General features: G+C 40.6%; 1 protein-coding gene across 1 annotated transcript; it reads left to right on the forward strand.

Annotated features, from left to right (window-relative positions):
* Positions 1-5331: 5331 nt before the first annotated feature.
* FEM1C (fem-1 homolog C) lies at positions 5332-22142 on the forward strand. The gene is made up of 3 exons (XM_017807371.1): positions 5332-5392; positions 5943-6672; positions 19601-22142. The coding sequence occupies exons 2-3, from the start codon at positions 6129-6131 to the stop codon at positions 20908-20910; spliced, it is 1854 nt and encodes a 617-aa protein (XP_017662860.1). The 5' UTR covers positions 5332-5392; positions 5943-6128; the 3' UTR covers positions 20911-22142.
* The last annotated feature ends 1832 nt before the right edge of the window (positions 22143-23974 follow it).

Here is a 23974-nt window from a genome sequence, read left to right on the forward strand (position 1 = left end):
GGAACTGCCAGGAGAGGGAGAAAATTGTGGTTGTCTTCTTGAAGAGAAACTCAGCTTTCGCAAGCTTGGCAAATACTGCCTTAAAAGCTAGGTGCACAACTTCCACTGATTTTAAAACTATAAATGTTTCAATTTCTGAAAATTGCAATCTCTCTCAAAGTACTTTCAAACTCCTGAAAGAGCACCAAGGCAGTGGAGAGAGGAAAGGAAATTTTGCAGCTTGCACATCAAATACCAGAATAGTGAGGAAAGGTGTAGATTAATTAGACTGTTTAAATACTCTGAACTACCTTTACGATGAGAATTGTGAAACTGCCTTATTTATACCCGCTAGAAATGCCAACATCATGTGGCATAGAACCTGTGTTCTGTAGTGTCTCTCCATTACTAAACTACTGTGTGGATTTTAGGGAAGTTAATCTATAAATTAATTCCATTGTATGCAAATATATACATACATACACATACAAAACTGTATGCTTTATTAGCTTGTAAAATTAGTATTACTTGTAAAATTTTTTACAAGTTGTAAACAAACTGATTATCATTGTTTCCTTATTTCCCTGTTTTCATAGTACAGCTAGAGAAAATCAGTGAGCCAAATATTGTTATGGATAGAGGGATGAAGACCCTGGCTTAGCTGACTTCACTGGAAACGAAACGTCACCCTTACACTTCAGGGTGAATAGGCAAAGATGCCTATTTTTTTTAAGAAATGAGGTACTTCCCAAGACCAAACTTCTCTGTCTCAGCCTGTGTCCACAGGCAGACTGCAGACAGTTTCTGCTGTTGACTGTGATTTAAATGCCAAAGGACAAAGAAAGCTCACAGCTCACAGGGGTTCAGCAAACCTGCCAAAACTTTTCAGATCCTGCCGTCTCTAGCCACCTCTCTTACCGTTTTAGCACCACTCTGCACGATATTTTTTCTTACACAACAAGTAATGAATTTGACTCCCAGAATTTTATTGACAGGATGATAGAAACAAGAGGTTCCAGTTAAAGAAGCAGAAACTTTGTCATTGAGTTTGTCCATAGTGCACTTGTGTATGAAGGGCTGGAATTTTAGACTGAAGGGTGAACATCTGGATCACTATTGTCACCTAATGTGAGCAATCACATTTTAGGAGACTTAGCCTAAATATGCAACTACCTCATGCATGCAATTTCCCCAACCTGAGCATATATCTAAGGCATGTGGTGCTTGCTGTCCTGATGAGAGAGGGATATGTTTTGAAGCAGACATGCAGACATTGCTGGAACCCTCACCCCAGCACAGGGGTTTGCATACCCTGGCCAGTTCTTCCACTGCAGGGGTCTCCCACTGCTTCAGGATTGTCTCAGCCCACCAGGGCTGCCAGAGGTATGGCAGCCAGAAAGGGGCTTTAATAAAGTAAGTTTGGCAGCAGTCGACAGGAGTTTACCATCCCCACCTCATTTCCCAGTGGTCAGAGTACCTCAGGGAAGACCTAGGATTCAGGCTGTGCTTGAACAGATGTTTCAGTTTATCAAATAATTTGGTCTCAGCTCACATTCAGGTATTTGGTCACAAATGCTTTAAGCATCTCTCTGCTGAGCTCACCATTTGCTCCAGCCTCCCTTTCTGGAAGCCTGCTTGGTCTAATACCCTGTATTGCCTTCCTGACGTAACTCTCAGCGGGATCTGTATAGGTGACTGGGTACCAGTTTAGGTAAGACACACACTACAGACAGCACACAGAGCAGCTGGATTGCCTGTCCACCTTGCAAAATGCAACACAGAGTTTTCTGAGTTAGCTCGGGGCCTTAAAGAAGTATAGTCATGTTGGGGATACCACCTGTTGCCTAATTAAAACCAAGATCAAAAATCTGAGGAAATCACTCTATTAATGTATATATATTGCTTCTAGTGCCAAACCTAACAGCTGAGATATAGATGAGGTTTCTCTTTGCTGTATTGCTAAGCATAGTCTGCCTCAAGAAGAAAGAAACCTCTGCACGTAGGGACATAGGAAAAGAGAAGTGAAATGTTGGAATTAAATTATACAGCACTTTACAACCATATCTCTTGCTGAAATCAGAATTTGACTCCCAAAATATTATCAATGGCAATCCTGAAAACCATCCAGCTGATTCAGACCAAGCACTCTGTCAAGAGTGGTCTAGTGACAATTTTTTCCATATAGTGTTACCATTTGTACACTAAATGAACATCTCTTCTTCAGTCTGGAATGAAGGATGTGAACACAACAGTAAAGCACTGGTCTATGACACACAGTGCCACAGAGCTGTGACCCAGGCACAGAAGGACAATCATTCCACACCAAACCATAGGTGTCTTCAAGGTGGGTAGCACATTAGTCCCTTGTGCATGTGACAAATCCCTTCTGCTGTCTACTGTGATCAGCTGTGAGGACAAGAATACCCTAAAGTGAGAACTAAGTCATTGCAACACAAGTTATTGTTTAACTTAACACCATTCTCCATTCATAGCTTTCAAAACCAGAGAGTTTTGGAGAAGAAGGCTGCAAAACTGAACAAGCATCAAGGCTTGGTCTTTTCTATGGCATAGGCTATGTTTGGGGCACCACCAGAAATCCCAGCCTGACAACATCTCTCTTCCCCATGGACATGCAGTCATTCTTCCTACATCCAGAATGGGGCCAAAGAGAGGGGGAGGTAAGAGATTAAATTGTCCCTGGACCTGTGTTCCCATGACACAAAAGATTAAAGCTGAAACCTTAAAGAAGGTATTGGTATTTCTTATTTTTCATTGTGCTTCAGGTACACTGCATCAAAATATTTACTTTTTACCTTGGGAGGTAGGGCTTAGGTTCTTTCTGGGAGTCAGAAAATAACTGTGGGGGGAAGTGCTGGCTGAGGTCACACCATGCTGGTTCCCACTGCCCCCAAGAGCCAAGTACTGCCAAGTAAATGTTCCCTTCACAGGGTAGTGTGAAAGTGTGAAACTCCTAGAACAGCAGTCAGGATGCAGCCACATTGTCAGACCTTCTTAAATCCACTTATGCCATGAGAATGTTCTTAAAATATAAATATGATTAAATTGTTCTTGAAGACATATGTGTACTGAGGTATGAAAGATGGCAGAAGGGCGATTCATTCTCTAAGAACTCCTGTAAAATTTTCTTTAATAATTCATTTCTCTGCTTAATTCTTAGATGCTTATACCTCATGGTTCTGAGGCAGATTTCTGAAATACCAAGACAGATTTATTATTTGCCACAGGAGACTGAGATTTTTATTTAAAGAAGAATCCCAGTGGTCTGACAGGCAGGGCCTAAACTCCCCTTGAGTGCAAGCCTTGTGCTTGCATTCAAGGATTGATCTGCCACAGTCCAGGTGGTAGGTCACGGCAGAAGCCTTCCAATTCCCCTCTGGCATACCTAACCATTTTTTCTCCCCAGGACCCTGTCCCAGGTCTTGGCCTAATTCAGAGCTGGGAGAGAGCAAGGATAGGCTGTGTTTGACATCCATAGAAGCATTACTGCACCCACTGCCATGTAGTTTGCAGATCCATCGGTGCTGCCTGCCCTGAAAACTTCAGAGATTGAAGGGGGAAGGTCTCTCAGGCCACTCCGTGTTCCCTCCGGCACAGAACTGTTCCCTATTGTACCTTATTTACATGTGATATGATTTGCACACCCCACCATGACTCTATCAATTTGCTCCCACAATTTTGAAATTATTTTTCTGGCTTGACAGAGGCTTCCTTATTTCGGATGATAAGCATGCCTTTTCCTCTGTTAATTTTCTTCCCAATTGCTGTTGACTACAGTTTGTAAAGCTCTTAAAAGGATTCCTCCGTTCCACTCACATCTCTTGAAAAAGTTCTCTTTTTTTCTTACCCCCACTTACTTCTAATTTAGCATTTACACACAGTTACATCTTTTAATCTCTCTCCATTAATTAATACCATCAGCTGCTTAAGAATTTTGATTGCTTTTCTCTAAATTCCCAACTGCTGTCTTTTGATCTTTCTGCTTCTGAGGCTTGCAGACAAAACAATCACCAGCCTATGCACCATCTTGCCAGCACAGGGTGCAAAGGGACAAAGGGCCACCCAGGCTGTGATATATTGCTTTTAAAAATTGCAAATTGAACTGTTCTCTCACTCGCTCACCTTTTTTTTTTTCCATTCTGTAGTAGGGAGGACACTAGATTCTTTTTCAAACTGATGTTCAAATTACTGCCCATTAATGCTCATGGTCTTTCTCCATCTTTGTTTCTGCATGTGGTGTTCTTCCTTTCTGAGGCCTGTAGGTAACATGCTTTGTTGTGACAGAAATTTTTCTGCTCTTTTAAAATCTTTCTCCCTTTCTGTTATCATAGGAATAAAGCAAACATCCAGTGCTAAGCCTTTAGCAAGTCATTTGCAATGTCAATCAAAAGCAAATTCTGCACCGAACAGCGACATTGTCCAGGGCCAGAGCATTCTCTGTGCTGCAAAAATTGGACATTTAACCCAAAGCTTATTAATTAATGAAGCATATATATACAGAATCATAGAATCACAAAATTGTTAGTGTTGGAAGGGACCTCTGGAGATCATCCAGTCTAACCTCACTGCCAAGGCAGGGTCACCTGGATCAGGTGACACAGGAATGGGTTCAGGTGGGTTTTGAATGTCTCCAGAGAGAGAGAGGGTCCATGACTTCCCTGGGCAGCCTGTTCCAGTGCTCTGCCACTCTCAATGTAAAGTTCTTCTTCATGTTGAGGTGGAACTTCTTGTGTTTAAGTTTATGGCCATTGCTCCTTGTCCTGTCATGAGATGGCACTGAAAGAGTCTGCACCATCCTCCTGGCACCTGCCTTGAAGATATTTGTATGTATTGATGAGATCCCCTCTGTCTTTTCTCCAGACTAAACATCCCCAGCTCCAGCAGTCTCTCCTCATAAGGGAGATGCCTCAAACCCCTGACCACCTTTGTGGCCTCTGCTGGGTCCTCTCCAGTAACTCCTCGTCTGTCCTGTACTGAGGAGCCCACAACTGGGCACAGTACCGTATATACCAAGTGCACACACACATGAGGCACGCATTTGTCCGTATGAGGTGTGTTCACTCCGTGCCCTCACACCCGCCCCGTCCCGCCCCCCCGCCCCACAGCGGAGCGTGGAGCGCTCTCCGGCGCCCCCTGGCGGCCGCCCTCCCGCGCGCCCCACCGCCGCCCTCCAGCGGCGGCGTAGTCCCGCCCCCGGCAGCGCTCTGATTGGCTGGCTGGCGCCCGCGCCCTGCACTGATTGGCGGCGGCGGGGCGGCCCGGCGCGGGGCGGGCGCGGGGCGGCGGGCCGGGCTGTCATGGAGGCGTCGCAGCGAGCGCGGGCGGCGGCGGCGGTGGCGGGCGCGTCCGTCTGAGGGCGGCGGCGGCGGGAGGCGGCCCGGAGCGCTCCGGGAAGGTAACCTGCGGGCTGGCCGCCCTTTCCGGCCAGCTCCGGGGAGGCGAGCGGGGCGGGCTGGGTACCGTGAGAGGAAGGAGGGAGAGAGGGAGGGGGCCGGCAGGCTCTGGGCGCACCGGGGGGCAGCCGTGAGGGGGGCGGCGGGCTCGGGCTCTCCCCGCCGCTCGGGGCTCTGCCGGAGCCCCGCCGGTGCCTTTCCCACCCGGCTCTCCCCTGGGGGTGCGTGTCCTTGGGGCTCCCGGCGGGAGCGGGGGGCTCTGCGCTTGGGGTGCGCTCCGAAACGAGTCGGGGGGGGGCGGTCGGAGCGCTGTGAGGGGGAAGAGGATCGTTCTGTGGCTGGTATGGATAACACCGTGGTAGGATCAGCCCCCTCCCCCCCGAGTAGCTTTCCTCAGGGGCCACCGCGCGGCCGGGGAGAGTCCCATGGAATGCAGCTGGACGCCGGCGCGCCACAACAGCGACTTGTTTGGGTATAGCTGCTGGAAAACACAATGCGGTTACTTGTTTGCCAAATAGGAGGTGAAAACATTGAGAATTCTTCCTTCTGTAGATTTATGACAAGCACAGCCTGCGCGTCGTCAGGACCGTGTTCAGAGTCTCCATGTTGTCCCATCGAGATGAGACTGATCTGAGAAGAAGCTGGGGACGTTCTGTTTGGGCTGAGCGTTTCCATTAAGGTCTTGACTGTGAAAAAGGCAGGCCTGTATCCCTCAGGAAGCAGAGAGGTACAGACTAAATGGATCTAAAGACAGCAGTCTTCAACGCAGCTCGTGATGGCAAGCTGCGGCTCCTTTCCAAGCTACTGGCAAGCAAAACAAGGGAAGAGGTGGCCCAGCTGATGTCAGAGAAAACCAATGGTGCCACACCACTTCTGATGGCAGCCCGCTATGGTCACCTCGACATGGTGGAATACTTGTTGGACCATTGCTCTGCGTCCATAGAAGTTGGTGGTTCGGTGAATTTTGATGGCGAGACCATCGAGGGGGCTCCGCCGCTGTGGGCAGCGTCGGCCGCTGGCCACCTAAAGGTGGTTCAGTGTCTGTTAGATCACGGTGCATCTGTCAACAACACGACCCTGACAAATTCGACGCCGCTCAGAGCTGCCTGTTTTGATGGTCACCTGGAAATAGTAAAATACCTTGTGGAGCACAAAGCAGATCTGGAAGTATCAAACCGCCACGGGCATACCTGCTTGATGATCTCCTGTTACAAAGGCCACAAAGAAATTGCTCAGTATTTACTTGAAAAAGGAGCTGATGTTAACAGAAAAAGTGTTAAAGGTAAGATAGTTTCTTCACTTTTGTTGTGGTGAATACCAGTAAAGGTACTCATTTACTTCTTCAGGAGGCTGACGTGCAAAAGTATTCTGCTTTCATAAAGTGGCATAGTAAGAGATAAAGTGTATTTAGCTGTGTTTCTACTTTTTTTTAATGTACTCTTTTGTTAACATGGGTAATAAAATTTCACTTTAAATTGATAAGCTTTAATCTTAAGCCCCTAATTCTTAAAAAGACTTAGTCGTATGAAATGTCATATTCATGCATGTGTTAAAAGCTAATAAACTTGCTGAGAACTTCTCTTTTTAGTAGGTTGGTGTAACAACATACTCAAATATGTGAGTGTGCATTATTGGTTTTCAAACTATTTCTTGACAAAACAAAATGCTGTATGTAAAACTGACCTGTGCCAGTAAGGGTAATACAAGGAAGTATGCATAAAGGAGAAAAATTACTTTCTACATTGGAAAAATTAAAAACGACTTTGCTCTTCACCCTCTCCCTCCAAACTACTGAGTAATTTTTGACCTTTTTCACTGTTGGTAAACAAAAACACATAATAGGATTAAAGAAATGAAGCTGCAGGTGACTGTGATCTCAACAGAAGAATTCCAGTGGCTCACAGATCTCAAAATTGCCGCTGTTTGCACTTGCCCTGGTGTTACCACTTAAAATGAAGATTTATGGGGTTTTTTTGATGGGATCATAAGTTGGATCTCTTGGCTTGAATACTGGGGGGTTTATTACATCTCAAACTGGCATTTGGATGTGATATTTACCTGAAAAGCAACCAGTTACTGCAAGTTACAGTTAATGTTTTAGCTCACTGGGCCAGGATTTTATTTCAGCAGGTTTTGGGATTTTGTATATGTATGCGTATATATATTACTAATCAGTAATAATTTTTTTGTAGTATAATACTTCTACAGCCTGTTTCAGGCTATTACATTTGTAATAGTATACTGTACCTTAACTGTTATTTCTGTTAAAATATACTTAGTGTCTAGATTATTGTGTGACTAGATTATTATTATTGGTAAACACCAACTATGAGAGTAATCTTTGGAAAAGCTTCTTGGTTAAATATGTGGTTTTTCAGCAAATTGTGCAGATATGTGGGTCTAATGAAAAGAAAGCTAAACTACAGATCTGTCACAGAGGTGGGCAGAGCAAAATAAATCTTACTTTGTAAGGATTTGAGGTTGCTTATGAATCATCATGGACTTGTGGTGGGATAAAAATGTCATTTTTCTAAACAGTGTTCTTGGAATAGCAAGCTAAATATAAAGTGTGTAAACAATTAAAAACTTGGGGTTTAGTTTTAAATCTATCCCTTTATGCAATAGGTATGAACAGAAGACTGCTGTTAAATATTTGATGTAACAGAGAAAAAAGACGTAACTCTGCAGTTCTTTTCCTCCCTCATTTTGTGTTGGTGGAGTAGGCTTTACCTTACTCGTTCTTTTTGTTCACTTTATTAGTACATTAGCGTTTTTATCTTTGTTTAACTGACTGAGTGGCAGCCACACATTCCTGAAGATTTTCAGTGCTGTCTGTTATCTTAATTCTTTTTTCTCGCTTCTTCCTTTAGTTTCTGTGTGACTTGCACCTAGGCACACTAGCAAAAGTTCCTAAGGTATATAATTGATCTGTAATTAAAGTTGCATTGAATATGGTTTAGCTCGTTAAAACTCATTTTATACTTTGAACTGCCACGTGTACAAATGGATGTCTGTAGGTAATCGTTATCTGCTGGTAAGTATGTGGAAATCCCCTCTGGTAGGACAGGAGCGTACTTTTTGGTGTATTAAAGAAGTCTGATCTCTGAAGTTAAGCAGTGGTGAAGTAAAGCAAGCAAGCAAGTACTATAAACCTTGGAAATCATCTGTGGAAAGGCAGAAGAACTGAGGAAAATTGGTAGCCCCTAGTATTGTGGCAGTATGGGCATTGCAGTTTCTGAGACTCGGCAGGTAACCTTTAAGTTTTGTATGCAGAAATGCCATTAATTTTAAAATGGATCCAGCAGGATTCATTTTACATTGTCACATTCCACCTCAAAGACTTTTTGTATTACTTTCAGTTTCTACCCCTCCCTGCTATGTAGTAAACAGCTGACAAGTGTGTCTGGGCTTGTAGCAGGAACATAGAGAGCACCTGAGTGCTCTGCTCTTCATAGTAGAAGTTGTTGCTGCCCTTGTATGTGAGCTCTTTTTAGGTAGGCCCTGTCTTGGGCCATGTATAGAAAAACCTATTGTTCTGTGAAAGATGTAAAAAGCTTTAACTATTTCAGATTTTGTTGCATTTAAAATTGCAATGTTCCTTGTAAGAGCAGAACTACGTAACTTCAGTAGAGGTGCTGTTGTGGGAGATTACTATGCAGCCTGGGGTGGGACAGGGGACAAAAAATTACTTGGACTGTTTCTTGTGGTTTTCCACTGGATTTTCATATTACAAAGTCGAATTTAATACATATTTTAAAACTCAGGAAAATGTAAATATGAAAATGTTTTGAAGTGTTGGCAGTTCCAGGGAAAAATCCAAATAGTTTGATATTAGAGAAAACAGGTAAGTTCACACATGTCTAAGTGTGTAGAGCAGGTGAAAGGTGAAATACCGATTCTAAAATACAGGCAGAATCCCACAGCTTTAAAAGACACTGAGGAAAGTCAGAAAGCACAGGTGTTCATAAAGGTTTCAGAGTCTGAGTCAGTTAAGCTGCTACACTGAGGTGAAGTGTAGGTCTGGCACTGTCTCTTAGGAGATGGTGCTGAAGAAGGAGGTTATAAGGTGTTTGGGGTAGATGAGTGCTCTCCTGTGAAAGGTGGCCAATGGTTCTGAATTGAAAGTACAAACCTTTAGTTGTCTTAGTTTCTACTGTTTTGCAAATCTGAGCTTTCACAGTTTCCCCAAACTTCCGTGTAGCACATAGGCCACAGAAGTGTAAGCAAAGGGTTTTTTAAAAAATGTTTTATAAGCCATGGGGACAAACTGATACCTAGGGTAAGAAGGGTAGGTGGGATTTTTTATTTGATAATTGTGGAAAATTGGAAAGGTATCTCTAGATGTGAAGCAACCGAAGCAGTGCTTTACATAGGTAATTCACCACTGTCTTCCTAATTCATAGCTTTCTCTAGTCTACTGGTTTGAGAAGCTGCAGATAAAAATAAGAAAGCTTAATAACTTTCGCTTGTATGTATTAATATCTCAGGTGACGAGGTTCTATGGTGCTTCTAATAGGAGGAATGGTGTGGATAATGCTAGAGTAGCAGGAACCCGACTTTTTTCAGGACGAGGCATAACCCTAGAAGTAAAGCTCAAGTGAAGCAGAGCTCTACCTCTGTGCCGGATGAGGAGGACGTTCTGTGACGGCTGCGTGCAGATTTATGTTTGCTGCATTGCAAAGCCCACCAGTGATTTGTTATTAGGGTGGTGCTCCCTCACGGTTACCTTCAGAACAGACCTTTTGATTCTCTAATACGTTTCACTGATTTGTTTCTGTGCACAGTCTTCATCTGGCGATGTGTAGGAAGGGAAATGCTTATTCTCTTAATACAAGTGGCAGTGGGCTTAGGGCCTTCACATTACAGATCTGGGCTCTTTGAGACTGTATTTGTTGGATTTTATATTTAATAATACAATATTTAATTTAAATGCCCCGAATAAAGTTCTTTTTAATGAAGACTGTTTTTAATGGAATCATACTTTTGTTTTAACTCCAGACGTGACACTTAAAATCTTGCATTTTGAAAATTTGGAATGCGTATTTTGATAATTTGTTTTATGCTTTATCCTCCTCCGCCAGATTTGCAGAAAGAAGGGGAATGAATATCCATTATTGCAGGAATTAATGAGTTAAGTTGTAGATTAAGTAAACATATGCTGATAGCCAGGATGATCTGAATGCAATGGCACGGTGACTTTTTTTCAAAATACCTGCTTGAAAGGCAGGTATTCTTTCTGAACAAGTCTTTCCATTCTTCAGATGTTTGTTGTATGGTCTCTTCAAGGTGATCTTTGTGGTTTTGTAAGTCATCTTCACTAACTCTATCCCTCTTCTGTAGTTATCAGACTTGTCAGCTAGCCAAAAGACTAATTTTTTTTCTCCTTCTGATTATTAGAAAGTCTAATAAGAACTGCTGAACTAGGCACTCTTTTAGATGTCTCTTGGGATCTGCACAGGAGCATTTGATTGCATTTTAAAAATTGAAAATAATATTATGATTCCTAAATTCCACTGGCACAGTGTTTGATTACAATAGCTTTGTAGAATAATATGGAAAACAAGGCTTGTTGACTTTGCTTCCTCACTTTGGAAAGTACAGAAGCATACAGACCTCTGTCTCTATGGGTACTGTATCAAGGTTATGTGTGTAGTAGTACTTTATCAAGGACTAGTGCTGTTTCGGTATTGTGTTTTTATGGGCTAGTGGAAAGTGTAACATTGAAACCTGCTGGTAAGGGAAAAAATCCTTTACAAACTCGGAAGACCCAGAAATAGGGGGATTATAGAGATGCATGCTCTTTCCTTTGTGATCAGTATGGTTTAGTATGTGTTAAAAATAATTCATTTTCTCTTGCAGTAAACATTAAGGAGTCTTGACAGGTTTGTTTGCTTCTGAGGTTGTTTGTCTTGTCTGCTTGCCAAGATTCATACATTTATTGGTGACGGGGCAAGGCAGGGGGTGGGGGGGTGGGGAGGGAACAAAAACGACCAAAACCCCTTGGGCTTTATTTTTGCTTGTTTGTTTTGTTAGTTGTTGCTTCACCCCCCCCCTTTGAATAAGCCCTTGCTCTAAAAGTGTGCTGTGTTGTTTTTCTGGGGGTTGCTTTTATTTCTGTTTTGGTAGGTATTACATGGTGCAGTGCACTGCATTTTATAGATATATTGTTTGTGACACAGTGTGGAAACTGAACTTCAGTAAGAATGTCCGTAAATTAAATTAAATTAAATTAAATTAAATTAAATTAAAAAGATACGTTTAAGGGAATGAATTCTTGAATTTCAACTAAAAAGAAGTTTATGTTGAAATTAAATTATTAGCAGCACACTGTTATTAATCTAATAACTGGTAATCTTGTTCTCATTAAGTACTTTGGTGAGCAAGAGAGGAATTATTCCATTACAGCATATGGAAACTAGATTAAAATCAGTTGTTGAGATTAGCAGTTCTTTGCATTTTTTACTGAATTACTTACTTTTTAACTTAATTTTTGCTAAAAGGGAAGACGTACTTCTAGTTTTTCTTTGCCATGCATACTGAGTATAGGGATGTGTAACAATTTTCCTGTGCACTGTCCATGTGTGTGTGCACCTAGAAATACTTACTTTTTTTAATCAGTAAAATACTTGGAAGACTGAATTACTCTAAGTACTCTGATAGAAAAAAAAATGAACATTACATGAACAATTTCACTTTATAAAAGTGGTTGATTCATCTATAGGGCTGCAAAAATCTATACATGTGGTTAATTTTACACACTTATTCAGTCATTTAAATAATTTTTTTTTCTCTTATGTTTAATGATCTTGGATATGAAATCAGATTGGTGTTAAATTTTAAGTTTTATCACATGGAAATTTGATCAGGCATTTCGTAAGTACTGGGAAGTGGATGCACTTAATTGGTTGCAAATCAAAGCAAATCACTTTCTGTGTCATGGCTTCATTTTCTTTCACTCCCCTGTCACAAGCTACCAGTCTATTTTGGGAATTACTTTCTTCTGACATAGAAAGACCTGTCCTCATTGTGAATTTGAATGCCCACCCCCCAGTCCAGTAAGTTTGGAAACATAGGATAGTTAGAGAATTAGTTCAGTGATAGGTGAAGTGTTTCTGTAATGTTTATAACCACTTTTAAAGGAGTACTGTTAAAACAAGAATAAAATACAAAGCTATGGTGCCAACTGACCATATCTTTTCCTGAATTTGTGTTTACAAGATTTGGAAGGACTGGAGGTGGGGTTATTCTGTTTCTTTTTGCTGTTTCTATTTAGAGAAAGTTATTAGATAGTGTAAATGGTAAAGTTTTATACAGACAGAAACGGCTTGTAAGCGGTATTAGCAATACAATACAGTGACACATTCTAGCAGAGAAGTATCGGGACTACCAGAGTATCTCTACTCCAGTTTTGCGTCTGGGCAAGAAGGAGGACCCCTTCATGTTGTCATAATATTAACTATCTCTGATACATGATTAAATTCCTACAGGTCATTTTGCAATTAAAAATGGGTTGAAAAGACTACCTGAAACCTACTTTGAAATAATCATTCTCACCTTTAAAAAAATACTCTAAATATGGCCAACACCTTTATATGTGTCTCTTTGAAAATGGCTTATCAAAGAGAATGAGTTTCAAATTACTTTTGCTTATTTTCAGCCTTTTTCCTTCTTAATACAGCAGTAGAGATAATATTGATTTTTAGATTGTTGCTGAATAAATAATGTTACAAAACTTTAATTAACTACTGAATTGTGTTCAACTACTTATTACTGTCAATATAGACAGTACAGTGTTTTGAAATGGATGAGTTAATTCACAGGATAATGCTTGATTTGCCATACTTATTTGAACTGGTCAACTCCTGGCCAATGTATGGAACTTAACCTTCAAATTAGATATTAAGGCCACTGCCATCTTTTCTTTCAAGTTCTTCCTCACATTTGACTTGATACTTGCTAGGTGTAGATGGCTGGTAATGTTGTTCTTTCTTAAGATTGGGGTTTAAGTTGTTTTTTGGTGAGTTTTTTAAGTTGGCAGCTCTCAACTGTCTGTCTACAACTACCCACTTTTCTATGGAAACTTGTGTTTCTTACAATATATTTTTCCCACTCCTGTACCTGTACCATCCAGTCAAACTAAGTGAGGTGCAGCCTCTAAAAGTCAGTGGTGATGGCCTTGTGTTACTAATATTTACATGGTTTAATATGAACTGTGGTTATTTTAACTCTAAGGGCTACTGCAGTATAAATAACTAAAAAACAACACTATTTCTGGTAAACTGTCCCTAAGAGCTGTTTAAACTTAATTGTAATATGAATAAAAAAAACTAAATTACTTTAAGGACATCCAGTTGGACAGAGTAGTGAAATTCCTTGGAGTCTTAAACATATTTCCACATGTTCTACATAGCTGCATTGTAAATTAATGGCATACAGACTGTTGGATTGAATTTACCCAGACAATGGCCAAGCTTATTTTGTTTGGATTTTTTTCAGTCATACGGTGATGGATCTGCAGTATGTAATATGAATAACTGGTGTTGATCCAAGATGGCAAAATGTATGTTAGTAGTTGTGAAGCAATAGTAAGAACTTCAGTGCTACTGATACCTTTGGGCTTATTTGTCTTTAAAATGCTTTTATGTTATGACTCTTTAAATATCTCAAAAGTATTGACTTGTAGGTAGAAAGTTGTAGTGCCAACTCCAGTGTTTTAGAGCTCTGCTGTGAGGGATAGTGTATGGTTTGAATACACCCTGAAGTGCCTGTGTTAACTGGTGGCTCAGCCGGGTGCTTCTGTTTTTGCCTTCACCAGTAAGTACAGATTGCAGCTGGTTTGAGCAACCAGCCAGTCTTTAGTTCTGGATTAACTGCTGTAGTTGCATTTTAACTACACTTTCTCCAGCATAGCAAGAAGACTTAAAATGTATGTGTGTTGGTAAGTTTGTATATTTGTCTGCATGTGACACCTTCCTGTTTTAGGAACATAAAGGTCTTGTCCTTCTCAATAATGAGGTATCGACAGTTTTCTGGTCTGCGATGTACAATAAGGACAGAGGGAATTATAGCTGATAAATTATGCATGCCAAATTCACCAACTCTTAATCCACCTAAATTTGGTTAAATCTTTGTTCCTGCAATTGAAAATTTTGTTTTGGTAGAGATTGTAGTGTGGCCAGACCTATAATTAACTTAATGCTCTCTATTAATGGTAAAAATTGCCTGAGTATTACAAGGATTGAAAATCACTTTCTGTTGCATGAACTAGATTCAGCTTTATGAATGTTGATCTAGCAGATAATTTCAGATGCCACTTTGTGTTGTCTTCCTCTGCTTACTTGTTAGTAAATGATAGTGAAATCACTGGCCACTATTCAGAAATATTTCAGGAAAATAATATTTTGCAAGTTAAGCTCACTTTCAGTTTGTAAAACAATCTAATATTTTCTGTGGGTTTTTTTTATTTAAATGTTTGGATCCTACAGTTAAAATATGAGGGGAAAAATGTGTTCATAGCTCTGCTATATTTACAAAAACCTGCTAAACTTAAGTCATAGGCTTTTGAAAATAATTTTTTATGCATTTTTCTGTGAATTTGATTAGTCTGTCAGCTAAATTTTGATTTCTGCCGAGCGTGGATTGAGACTCAGTTTGTCCTGGATAACTGCATATTCTGTTATTGCTGGTTTTCTGGTTGCTGGAATTGAGAGCAACAACGAGACCTTAGAATATGCCGAGTTCTTTTTCAGATGGTCAACAAACCTGTTTGAGGAAGAAGTAGGAGACCAATATACATGTGAAGTTTTAAGAACTGAAAGATTAGGAGAGAAGGAGTGATGAGTGGATGATCTGGATACTAGTGAGGAAACCAAGGCAAAATGCCCGGTGCCCATTAGAAAATATTCATCTAAACAGTCTTTTAGTCTCTACATACTTCTTCTGCATACCAAAACTTGCAAAGCATTGGGTGAACATTTTCTTGTCTCGGTGGCTTTGCCAACAGAAGATAAAAGCAAGCTGCTGTGTGACAATCTGCTAATTCAAAGCACAGAATATAGGTTTACATTGTGGATCTAAGGTGTCTCAATCTGCTGGTGACAAGTGGGTGTGGAATTCAGAGGACAGTCTTTATGGTTTGACCAGGTATTTCTGAATTTTGCTTTTGTGGTGTTTTTTTTTCTTCAACTTTGTGTACTCTTACTGTGTCCTGTTAGAAAGGAGGTAAGCGTGCTATGAAATCACATATGTAAAAGCTAGAAGATGTCAAAGTTATTTGTATAGATCTACATTAAGTTCTTATAATTGAAAATGGAACACGTTTTCTATTTTTGAAGTATTTAATAAGTATGAAACCTTTTTTCTTATATGCGTACTAATTTGACATGTTTTGCTTTTGAATTTACTGTATTCAGGCCAGTGTAAACTATGCATTCTTGGCAGAAAGAATGTATTAATGTAAAGACTTCACCTTCATTTTAGTTTCAATTTAAGTCTGTATAGTGTTAGGCTTTTCAGGCAGATCTCAAGCGTGCTTTTGACTAGAGTTTCATTAACTAATGCTCTAGAATGAAGACTGAACCGTGCATTCTAGAGATCAGAGTCAGGAAAGAAGTTAAAGTGTATGAAGATAAATAGAAGCTGTTCAGATCAGTAGACTATACAAATACACTTATCCCTCACATGAGCTGAAGATTTCTATTGCATTCCTTCCTAACCCACGTAAGTTCTGTTAGAGACTAGAAATACAATGGCAAAGCACACTGTAAATCTCTCTCTTGTTGGCATTAAAAAAAAGCCTACGAAAAATGCAAATAAGGAAGTTTCCTGAAACTTGTCTGTCTTAACTTTTAAAAGCCAAATCTGATTACTAGGAATGGGCAGTGAACCCTTAGAAAATTAGGTTCTCATTTGTGAATGTGGAAACTTGCTGACAGCATAACAGAAAGTGATGATTGGATGAACAGTTAACTGGAATTTGCAGGCCTAATGATTTAGGAGATCTTAATTGGGTTGGAGGGCAGATTTTAACATGAATTTTCTGTTAATTAATTTTGTGTGAGGCTGAAAACTTTCTATGCCTGTGTCTGTAGTGATAATATAAAGAATAAGGATAATGTAAATTGTGTGGTTTTAAAGCAGTCAACTACATAATAGACTCCGTTATGTTGAGAGAGGACCAGAAGAGTTTATCTCCATCTTTCCTTTCTCCTCCACTGAAATGCTCATATCTGAAGTTAAGCAAACTTTTAATCTAGTTGAAGCCTAATAGATATTCAACTGTGGTGTCCAATACTTGGTCTCTAATTTTCTGTAAATAGAGTTTTCAAATAGGTGGCACTAGTGCTTACTAGAAATTTCCTCACGTGGTGTTGGAACTGGAATGCCATTAAATAAAAGACTTTACAATGTCATGCTAATGAAAAATAATCTGCATGTAAATGATAAGATGCTTGTAAGATAGATGGCTGCATGTTGTGTGTTGAGGGCATGTTTTTCATCTTAGCTCTGGGAATCCTAACTACAAGAGCAGAGGGATTAAGATGGGAGTTCAGGATAAAGGCCTAAGAAAGCGTTAAGAATAGTTTGTCTGGGTAGGTACATGCCCTTGACAAAATATTCTGCTCCCTCAGAATATACTGGCAGTCTGAAAGGTCCCAGCTGAGATGGAGGGTCTGTTCTGATGGATTGTGTTGTCTATATAAAATCATTGCTTCAAAACATACCCATCAAAAGGGTTGGCAGATGGAGAGAGGAAGAGGTGTAGGGTAGATGAAAAGAAAGCCAATGTTGGGTTATCCCAGCTTTAATTTTCATACACATCTCACTATTTTTTAATTGTTGCTGGAGATAGAGAAGGAGGGAAATTTAACAAGGGATGAGGGAAAAGTAAAGCAATGTGAAGATAGACAGCTTAAATTTCTGTTTTATACTTGGAAGCAGTTACAAAATCCTTTACAGAATAGATTATTCTAGTTGGAAGGGACCTACAATAATCACTAGTCCAACTGCCTGACCAATTTATGGCTGACCAAAAATTTTATCAAATTACTAAGGACATTGACCAAAGGTAATGACACTGACAGGCTTGGGGCATCAACGACCTCTGGAGGAAGCCTGTTCCACTGTTTGACCACCTCTCAGCAAAGAAGGTTCCTCATGTCAAGCCTCAGCATCCCCTGGCACAGCTTTGAGCTGTTGCCATCTGTCCTGTCACTGGATACCAGGGCAAGAGCTCAGCACCTCTGTCTCCACTTCTCCCCCTCAGAAAGCTGTAAAGACCAACAAGGTCACCCCTCAGCATCCTTTTCTCCAAACCAGAAAAATCCAAAGTCCTCACAGGACATTCCTTACAGCCCTGCCACCAACTTGGTTGCCCTCCTCTGGGCGCATTCAGGGACCTTCACATCCTTCTTAAATTGTCGGGCCCAGACCTGCTCACATTGCTCAAGATGGGGCTGTGCCAATGCTGCAAACAGCAGGATAATCACCTCCTTGGACAGCTGTCTGTGCTGTGTTTGATGCTCCCCAGGATGGGGTTTCTCCAGGCACACTGTGACTCATACTGGCCCCCCAGGTCCCTTTCTGCAGGGTTGCTCTGCAGCCACTGCTCTCTCAGTTTATATTTGTGCCTGGTGTTACTAAATCTCAGGTGCATTTGTACTTGTTCAGTTGGTGCCACTGACGATTGCTGAATGCACCAAACTATCCAGATCCATCTGGAAGGCCTCTTTTCCCATGAAAGTCAACAGCACCTCCCAGTTTGGAATCATCAGCAGGCTTACTAACAGTGCATTTGGCTCCTGGATCCAGGTCATTGACAAATATATTGATTATAGGCAAATATATTGAGCAGCACAGCCCCAGAACTGAGCCCTGAGGAGCACTTCTGGTGACCTGTTGCCAGCAGGCTGTAGCCCCATTCACTACAATCCTTTGAGCTCTGCCCTTCAGACAGTTCTTCACCCAGTGCACCCTGAACCTACTCGTTCCACAGCTGGACAACTTGCCCAGGCAGATGCTGTGAGGGACATTATCAAAAACCTCACTAAAATGCAAAAAACCTGCATCCACCACCTTCCCTTCATCTGCTGGGTGGATGACCTTATCCTAGAAGGATATCAAATTAATTAAAACAGGACTTTTCCTCTGTGAATCTGTGTTGATGGTTCCTCATGATTGCATTGTCCTTTAAATGCTTTTCAGTACCATTCAGTATGATCTACTCCATGATTTGTCCAAGTACTGAGGTTAGACTAATACATCTGTAGGTTCTTGGGTCATCGCTCTTGCCCTTCCTATAAAATGAAATAACATCTGGCTTCTGGTCAGTGGAGACCTCCCAAGACTTTTGATAGTTGATGGGAGGCAGGACCTGCCATATCATCGCCCAGCTTCTTCAGTACTCTAGGGTGAATCCCATAAGGTCCTGTGGGCTTGTGAACATTCAGCTGATACAGTCCCTGAGAAGTGTCCAGACAAATGGAAAGTCACTATTCCCACAGTCATCTTCTGAAGCCAGGGACTGGGCAGAGGGCAGTCCCTGTGTGTTATTAAAGACTGAGGCAAAATAAAACATTGAATGTCTCCATTTTACTTCACCCTTAATAATCAGATGACCATCTCCAACATGTATCAGTCTAATGTTTTCATTACACCTCCTCTTGCTACTAATGTGCTTTAAAAACCCTTTTGTCTTACACAATATGGGCCAGTTTCAATACTAATTGAGCTTTGGCCTTTTGTGTCTTGTCCCTACTTATATCAAGCACAGCTCTGTCAAATTCCTCACCTTCCCTGTCAAAGCCTGACCTTGGTTCCTGAGATCATACAATTTCTTTTTCCTCTTGAGCAGCATGAGGAGTTCCCTGTTCAACCATTTGCTTGACTTTTGACGCAGTGGAATTCCTGCTCCTGTGCTTTTGTGTAGTGGAGACTTGCATTTTAATTCTGGTTTGGTTTTGCTTTTGTTAAAAACTTGGGGCCATAATATCAAGCATTTTTATTTTTATAACTGTCTGGTAACCTTGATATTTAATCAGATCTTGAGTATTTTGACTTGTCATCTAAGCTTTCATAATACAGAGATGTGGAAAAAGCTATTTTAAAACTATTAATATTTGACTTTTTTAACTTTTTTTTAACTATTAGCATGGTGAGGTTCGGACTATAACTTGATTATGATTCGTTTAATCATGTTTCTTCTCTTGCAGGAAATACAGCATTACATGACTGTGCTGAATCTGGAAGTTTGGAGATCATGAAGATGCTTCTCAAGTATTGTGCTAAAATGGAAAAGGACGGTTATGGAATGACTCCCCTTCTGTCAGCCAGTGTTACAGGCCACACAAATATCGTGGACTTTCTGACCCAGCATGTACAGACTAGTAAGGCTGAGCGCATAAATGCTCTGGAACTTCTGGGAGCAACATTCGTGGACAAAAAGAGAGATCTGCTTGGTGCTTTGAAATACTGGAAGCGAGCTATGGAAATGAGATACAGTGATAGGACTAATATCCTGAGCAAACCTGTGCCACAAACACTGATTATGGCGTATGATTATGCTAAAGAGGTAAACAGCTCAGAAGAGCTAGAAAATCTTATTGCAGATCCTGATGAAATGAGAATGCAAGCATTATTAATTAGAGAACGTATTCTTGGCCCTTCTCACCCAGACACATCGTATTATATTAGATACAGAGGTGCTGTCTATGCAGACTCTGGAAACTTCAAGCGCTGCATCAACTTATGGAAATATGCTTTGGACATGCAGCAGAGCAACCTTGATCCACTGAGCCCTATGACAGCCAGCAGTTTGCTATCGTTTGCTGAACTTTTCTCATTCATGCTTCAGGATAGGGCAAAAGGCCTGCTAGGCACTACTGTCACATTTGATGATCTAATGGGTATACTGTGCAAAAGTGTTCTTGAAATAGAACGAGCCATGAAACAAACCCAGTGTCTTCCTGATCCAACACAGCTGAACAAAGCCCTTTCCATCATTTTGCATTTGATTTGTTTGTTGGAGAAAGTACCTTGCAGCGCAGAACAGGAACATTTTAAGAAACAGACTATCTACAAGTTTCTTAAACTTCAGCCTAGAGGGAAGAATAACTTCAGTCCACTTCACCTTGCTGTTGACAATAATACTACCTGTGTCGGTCGCTACCCAGTTTGTAAATTCCCCTCTCTACAAGTTACTGCTATCCTGGTGGAATGTGGTGCTGATGTAAATGTCAGAGACTCTGATAACAACAGTCCATTACACATTGCTGCACTGAACAACCATCCAGACATCATGAATCTTCTTATCAAGTCAGGTTCACATTTTGATGCCACAAACTCCCATAAACAAACTGCTAGTGATTTGCTGGATGAGAAGGAAATAGCAAAAAATTTAATCCAGCCCATAAATCATACTACTTTGCAGTGTCTTGCTGCTCGTGTAATAGTGAATCATAACATATCCTATGCAGGGAACATCCCTGAAAAACTAGAGAACTTTGTTTTGCTTCATAGATGATAGTGTAGTGTCCCAGAGCACTGTTTTTGAAGCACGACTTGGTGATAATATTTTCCTTGAGCACTGTTGTGATACACCAGCGTTCCCTTAGCTTGCTCCATTTTGCTCTCATTGGCTAAAGTGTTGTTAGCATCAGATCTGCAGAGTTGGTTACCCAGTATTTAATATGAATATACCATATAATATATTTTGTGGATTATTTAGAAATGTAATGCCATATCTAGACTTTCAAATTGTCTGCCAAAGGCTTGTCTTTTCTGGTCTTATTTGCCTGTTGAGTGTTTGGGACTGAGATGAGTATTTTCCACTGATGTCTTTCTACTGTAATTGTCATGTGGATTTTATACAGTTGGAAGGTCATCTTTTTTTGGTTTTGCTTGAGCATTTCTACTCTTACTCTCTTCTTTTTCTATGGACTCATTGCTAAACTGTACAAGTTGTATGGACTTGTTAACATTTGCAACTACCATAAGTGCTTTTATCTTCTCTATGCACTGGCTTAAACATGACTGTTGTGTGTGAGCATATTTCTATGCAGCACTTGGCCAATTTAAACTTAAATGCCAATTTTGTTTTGCAGTTTGTTTGGAGCTCTTTTGAGAATGCTGTCTTCATAGCATGATGAATTTTGGAGTTATTTATCAGCTCTCCAAACTTGGGTTTGACTTTTTTGACTGCTGTAACTGAGATTGCTTTCATCTTGTTCCTCTGGAAATTTGTCCTAAATTTGGGAAAAGAAAATCTTGCTTTGTCTGATTGTAGTCCACTTGAACTTTAAATCTGAAAATTGTTCTATTGCATCGTGCAGCTGGGGGAAGAGTCCTCATTATGTACAACTGACACCTTCCCCTTTGCACTAATGTCTTGCTTGTGCTGATTATGTGACTAGATGTGAAGTTTGCTCAGAGTTTAACCTCAAACCTTAATGATACACTTTAACGAGAAGTAGTTCAAATATATGCTGTACTTTAAAATCTGCAAATCTACAGAAGAAACTAAAGCATGTTTGTGGCATGATGCTTATCAGTCCAGATCTAGACATCACCTAGTATAGTAAGTGGCTGTCTGCCAGGATATTGGAAATTCTATAACAGTGTCCTTTTTTCTTCTTTTTAAGTATCTTTAGAAATACTTGCATGGATTTTTCATCTCTACTGTGTCAGCTCTACTTAACAAAAGCGGAAGTTCTGTTGTGTATATAGCTCCTAATTAAAGTACATATTTTTATAATATTTGCACAACAGCTTAGCTTCTACAACAGAAAGGGCTCTTAAGACTCGATAAGTCTATAAATGAAGATCATAAATGTGAGTGCGATTCAGGTAATTAATATAATTCAGCACTTTACTGTTGATTATTGGTAGGATTTATTACGGCACATTAGCCCTGCAGATGTCTTAAAGTGAAATTAATTTCTGCTGGATAGGATACAGGTTACTTGCAAATTTAGTGGTCTAGCATACTGGATATTTTTGACTTAATGTCTCATCTCAGTGGTGGACAGTATGTGTATCTATGGGGTTCTTACTCCAGAAATTCAACAAGTTGTTTTAGAGAAAGATATTTAGAATCCAAATAAATTAGATTAGAAGGGTCTTTTTAATACTTAATGTTTATTTTTTAAGTTGATGTTGGAACATTTTTGTCATTTAAGTTGAGGAAGAATGTGTGTTGGGAGCATATAAGAATAGTACTTCCACGCTTTTGGTCTGTTTTGGCATTTCTGTCAGTGCACAGCATGGTGCCTACTAGCTTAGCCATTCTTAGGAAAATTATGGGGATATTTTTAAGCAAAGATGTGTTGAAAGCAGTGCTGTTTGTGTGTTGCCACTATAAGACTTGCTATTTTGAAGCAATTTTCACCTGTTTGTCCCTTGCTATGTCTACATTGTATAAAATTACAAGAATCATAGGTTGGAAGAAACCCTTGAGTCCAACCCTCAACCCAGCACTGCCAAGTTCAGCACTAAACTGTGTCCTTAAGTGCCACATCTACACATCTTTTAAATACCTCCAGTGATGGTGATTCAACTGCTTTGCTAGACAGCCTGTTCCAAAGTTTAACCACCCTTTCCATGAAGAATTTTTTCCTAATATCAAATCTGTACCTTCCCTCGTTCAGCTTGAGGCTGTTTCCCCTTGTCCTATCACTTGTTACTCAGGAGAAGAGACCTACTTCCACCTTGCCACAACTTCCTTCCAGATAGCTGTAGGGAGCGATAAGGGCTCCCCTGAGCCTCCTTTTCTCCAGGCTAAACACCCCCAGCTCCCTCAGCTGCTCAGACTTGTGCCCATCTCCATTGCCCTTCTCTGGACATGCTCCAGCACCTCAATGTCTTTCTTATAGTGAGGGGCCTCACAACAAGTTGTGGCCTCATCAGTGCTGAGTACAGGGGGATGGTCCTGCTGGCCACGCCATTGCCGATGTAAGCCAGCATGCAGGGTTTGCTTGCATCACAGAGGAGTAAAATTCTAATCAATTGACTGAATTGCTCTGGTTTGTAATGCTTAAGACACATGCCATTCAGCTTGTCATTTGTGAGAACGTGTAGCTTGATTTTTGAATTGATATATTTCAATGCTTTTCTGCTAATCTGTAAGTAGAGATAATCAACAAATCATACCATGCTAGAAACACATTATCTGGCAAGTCATAAGAATAATTCTTTTTGTATAGGTCACAGAGAAAGGGATTTTTAGAGTTTTTACTTTGGAATCTGTATTGCTCTTCAGGGGTTATAGTTTAAATTTAGGTCTTCATAACTGACAAATACCCTGTTTAGTATTAGCTGGACATTATTACTTGGTTGTTCAGCCTGGAGAAGAGAAGGCTCCAAGGAGACTTTATAGCACCTTCCAGTACCTTAAGGGGCTACAAATGAGCTGGAGAGGGACATTTTACAAGGTCGTATAGTAATAGGACAAGGGGATTTAAACTGAAAGAGGAGAGATTTAGATTGGATATTAGGAAGAAATTCTTCACTGTGAGGGTGGTGAGAAATTGGAACAGCTTGTCCAGAGAGGTTGTGGCTGCCCCATCCCTGGAAGTGCTCAAGACCAGGCT

This window comes from Lepidothrix coronata, unplaced genomic scaffold (assembly GCF_001604755.1).
Source record: "Lepidothrix coronata isolate B3197 unplaced genomic scaffold, Lepidothrix_coronata-1.0 Scaffold18, whole genome shotgun sequence".
Lineage (NCBI taxonomy): Eukaryota > Metazoa > Chordata > Aves > Passeriformes > Pipridae > Lepidothrix > Lepidothrix coronata.

Excerpts from the sequence above, each read along its gene's own strand:
- FEM1C (XM_017807371.1), top strand. The coding sequence starts at position 6,129 with ATGGATCTAAAGACAGCAGTCTTCAACGCAGCTCGTGATGGCAAGCTG. Across the intron at positions 6,673-19,600 it reads TAACAGAAAAAGTGTTAAAG|GAAATACAGCATTACATGAC; the intron begins GTAAGATAGTTT and ends CTTCTCTTGCAG.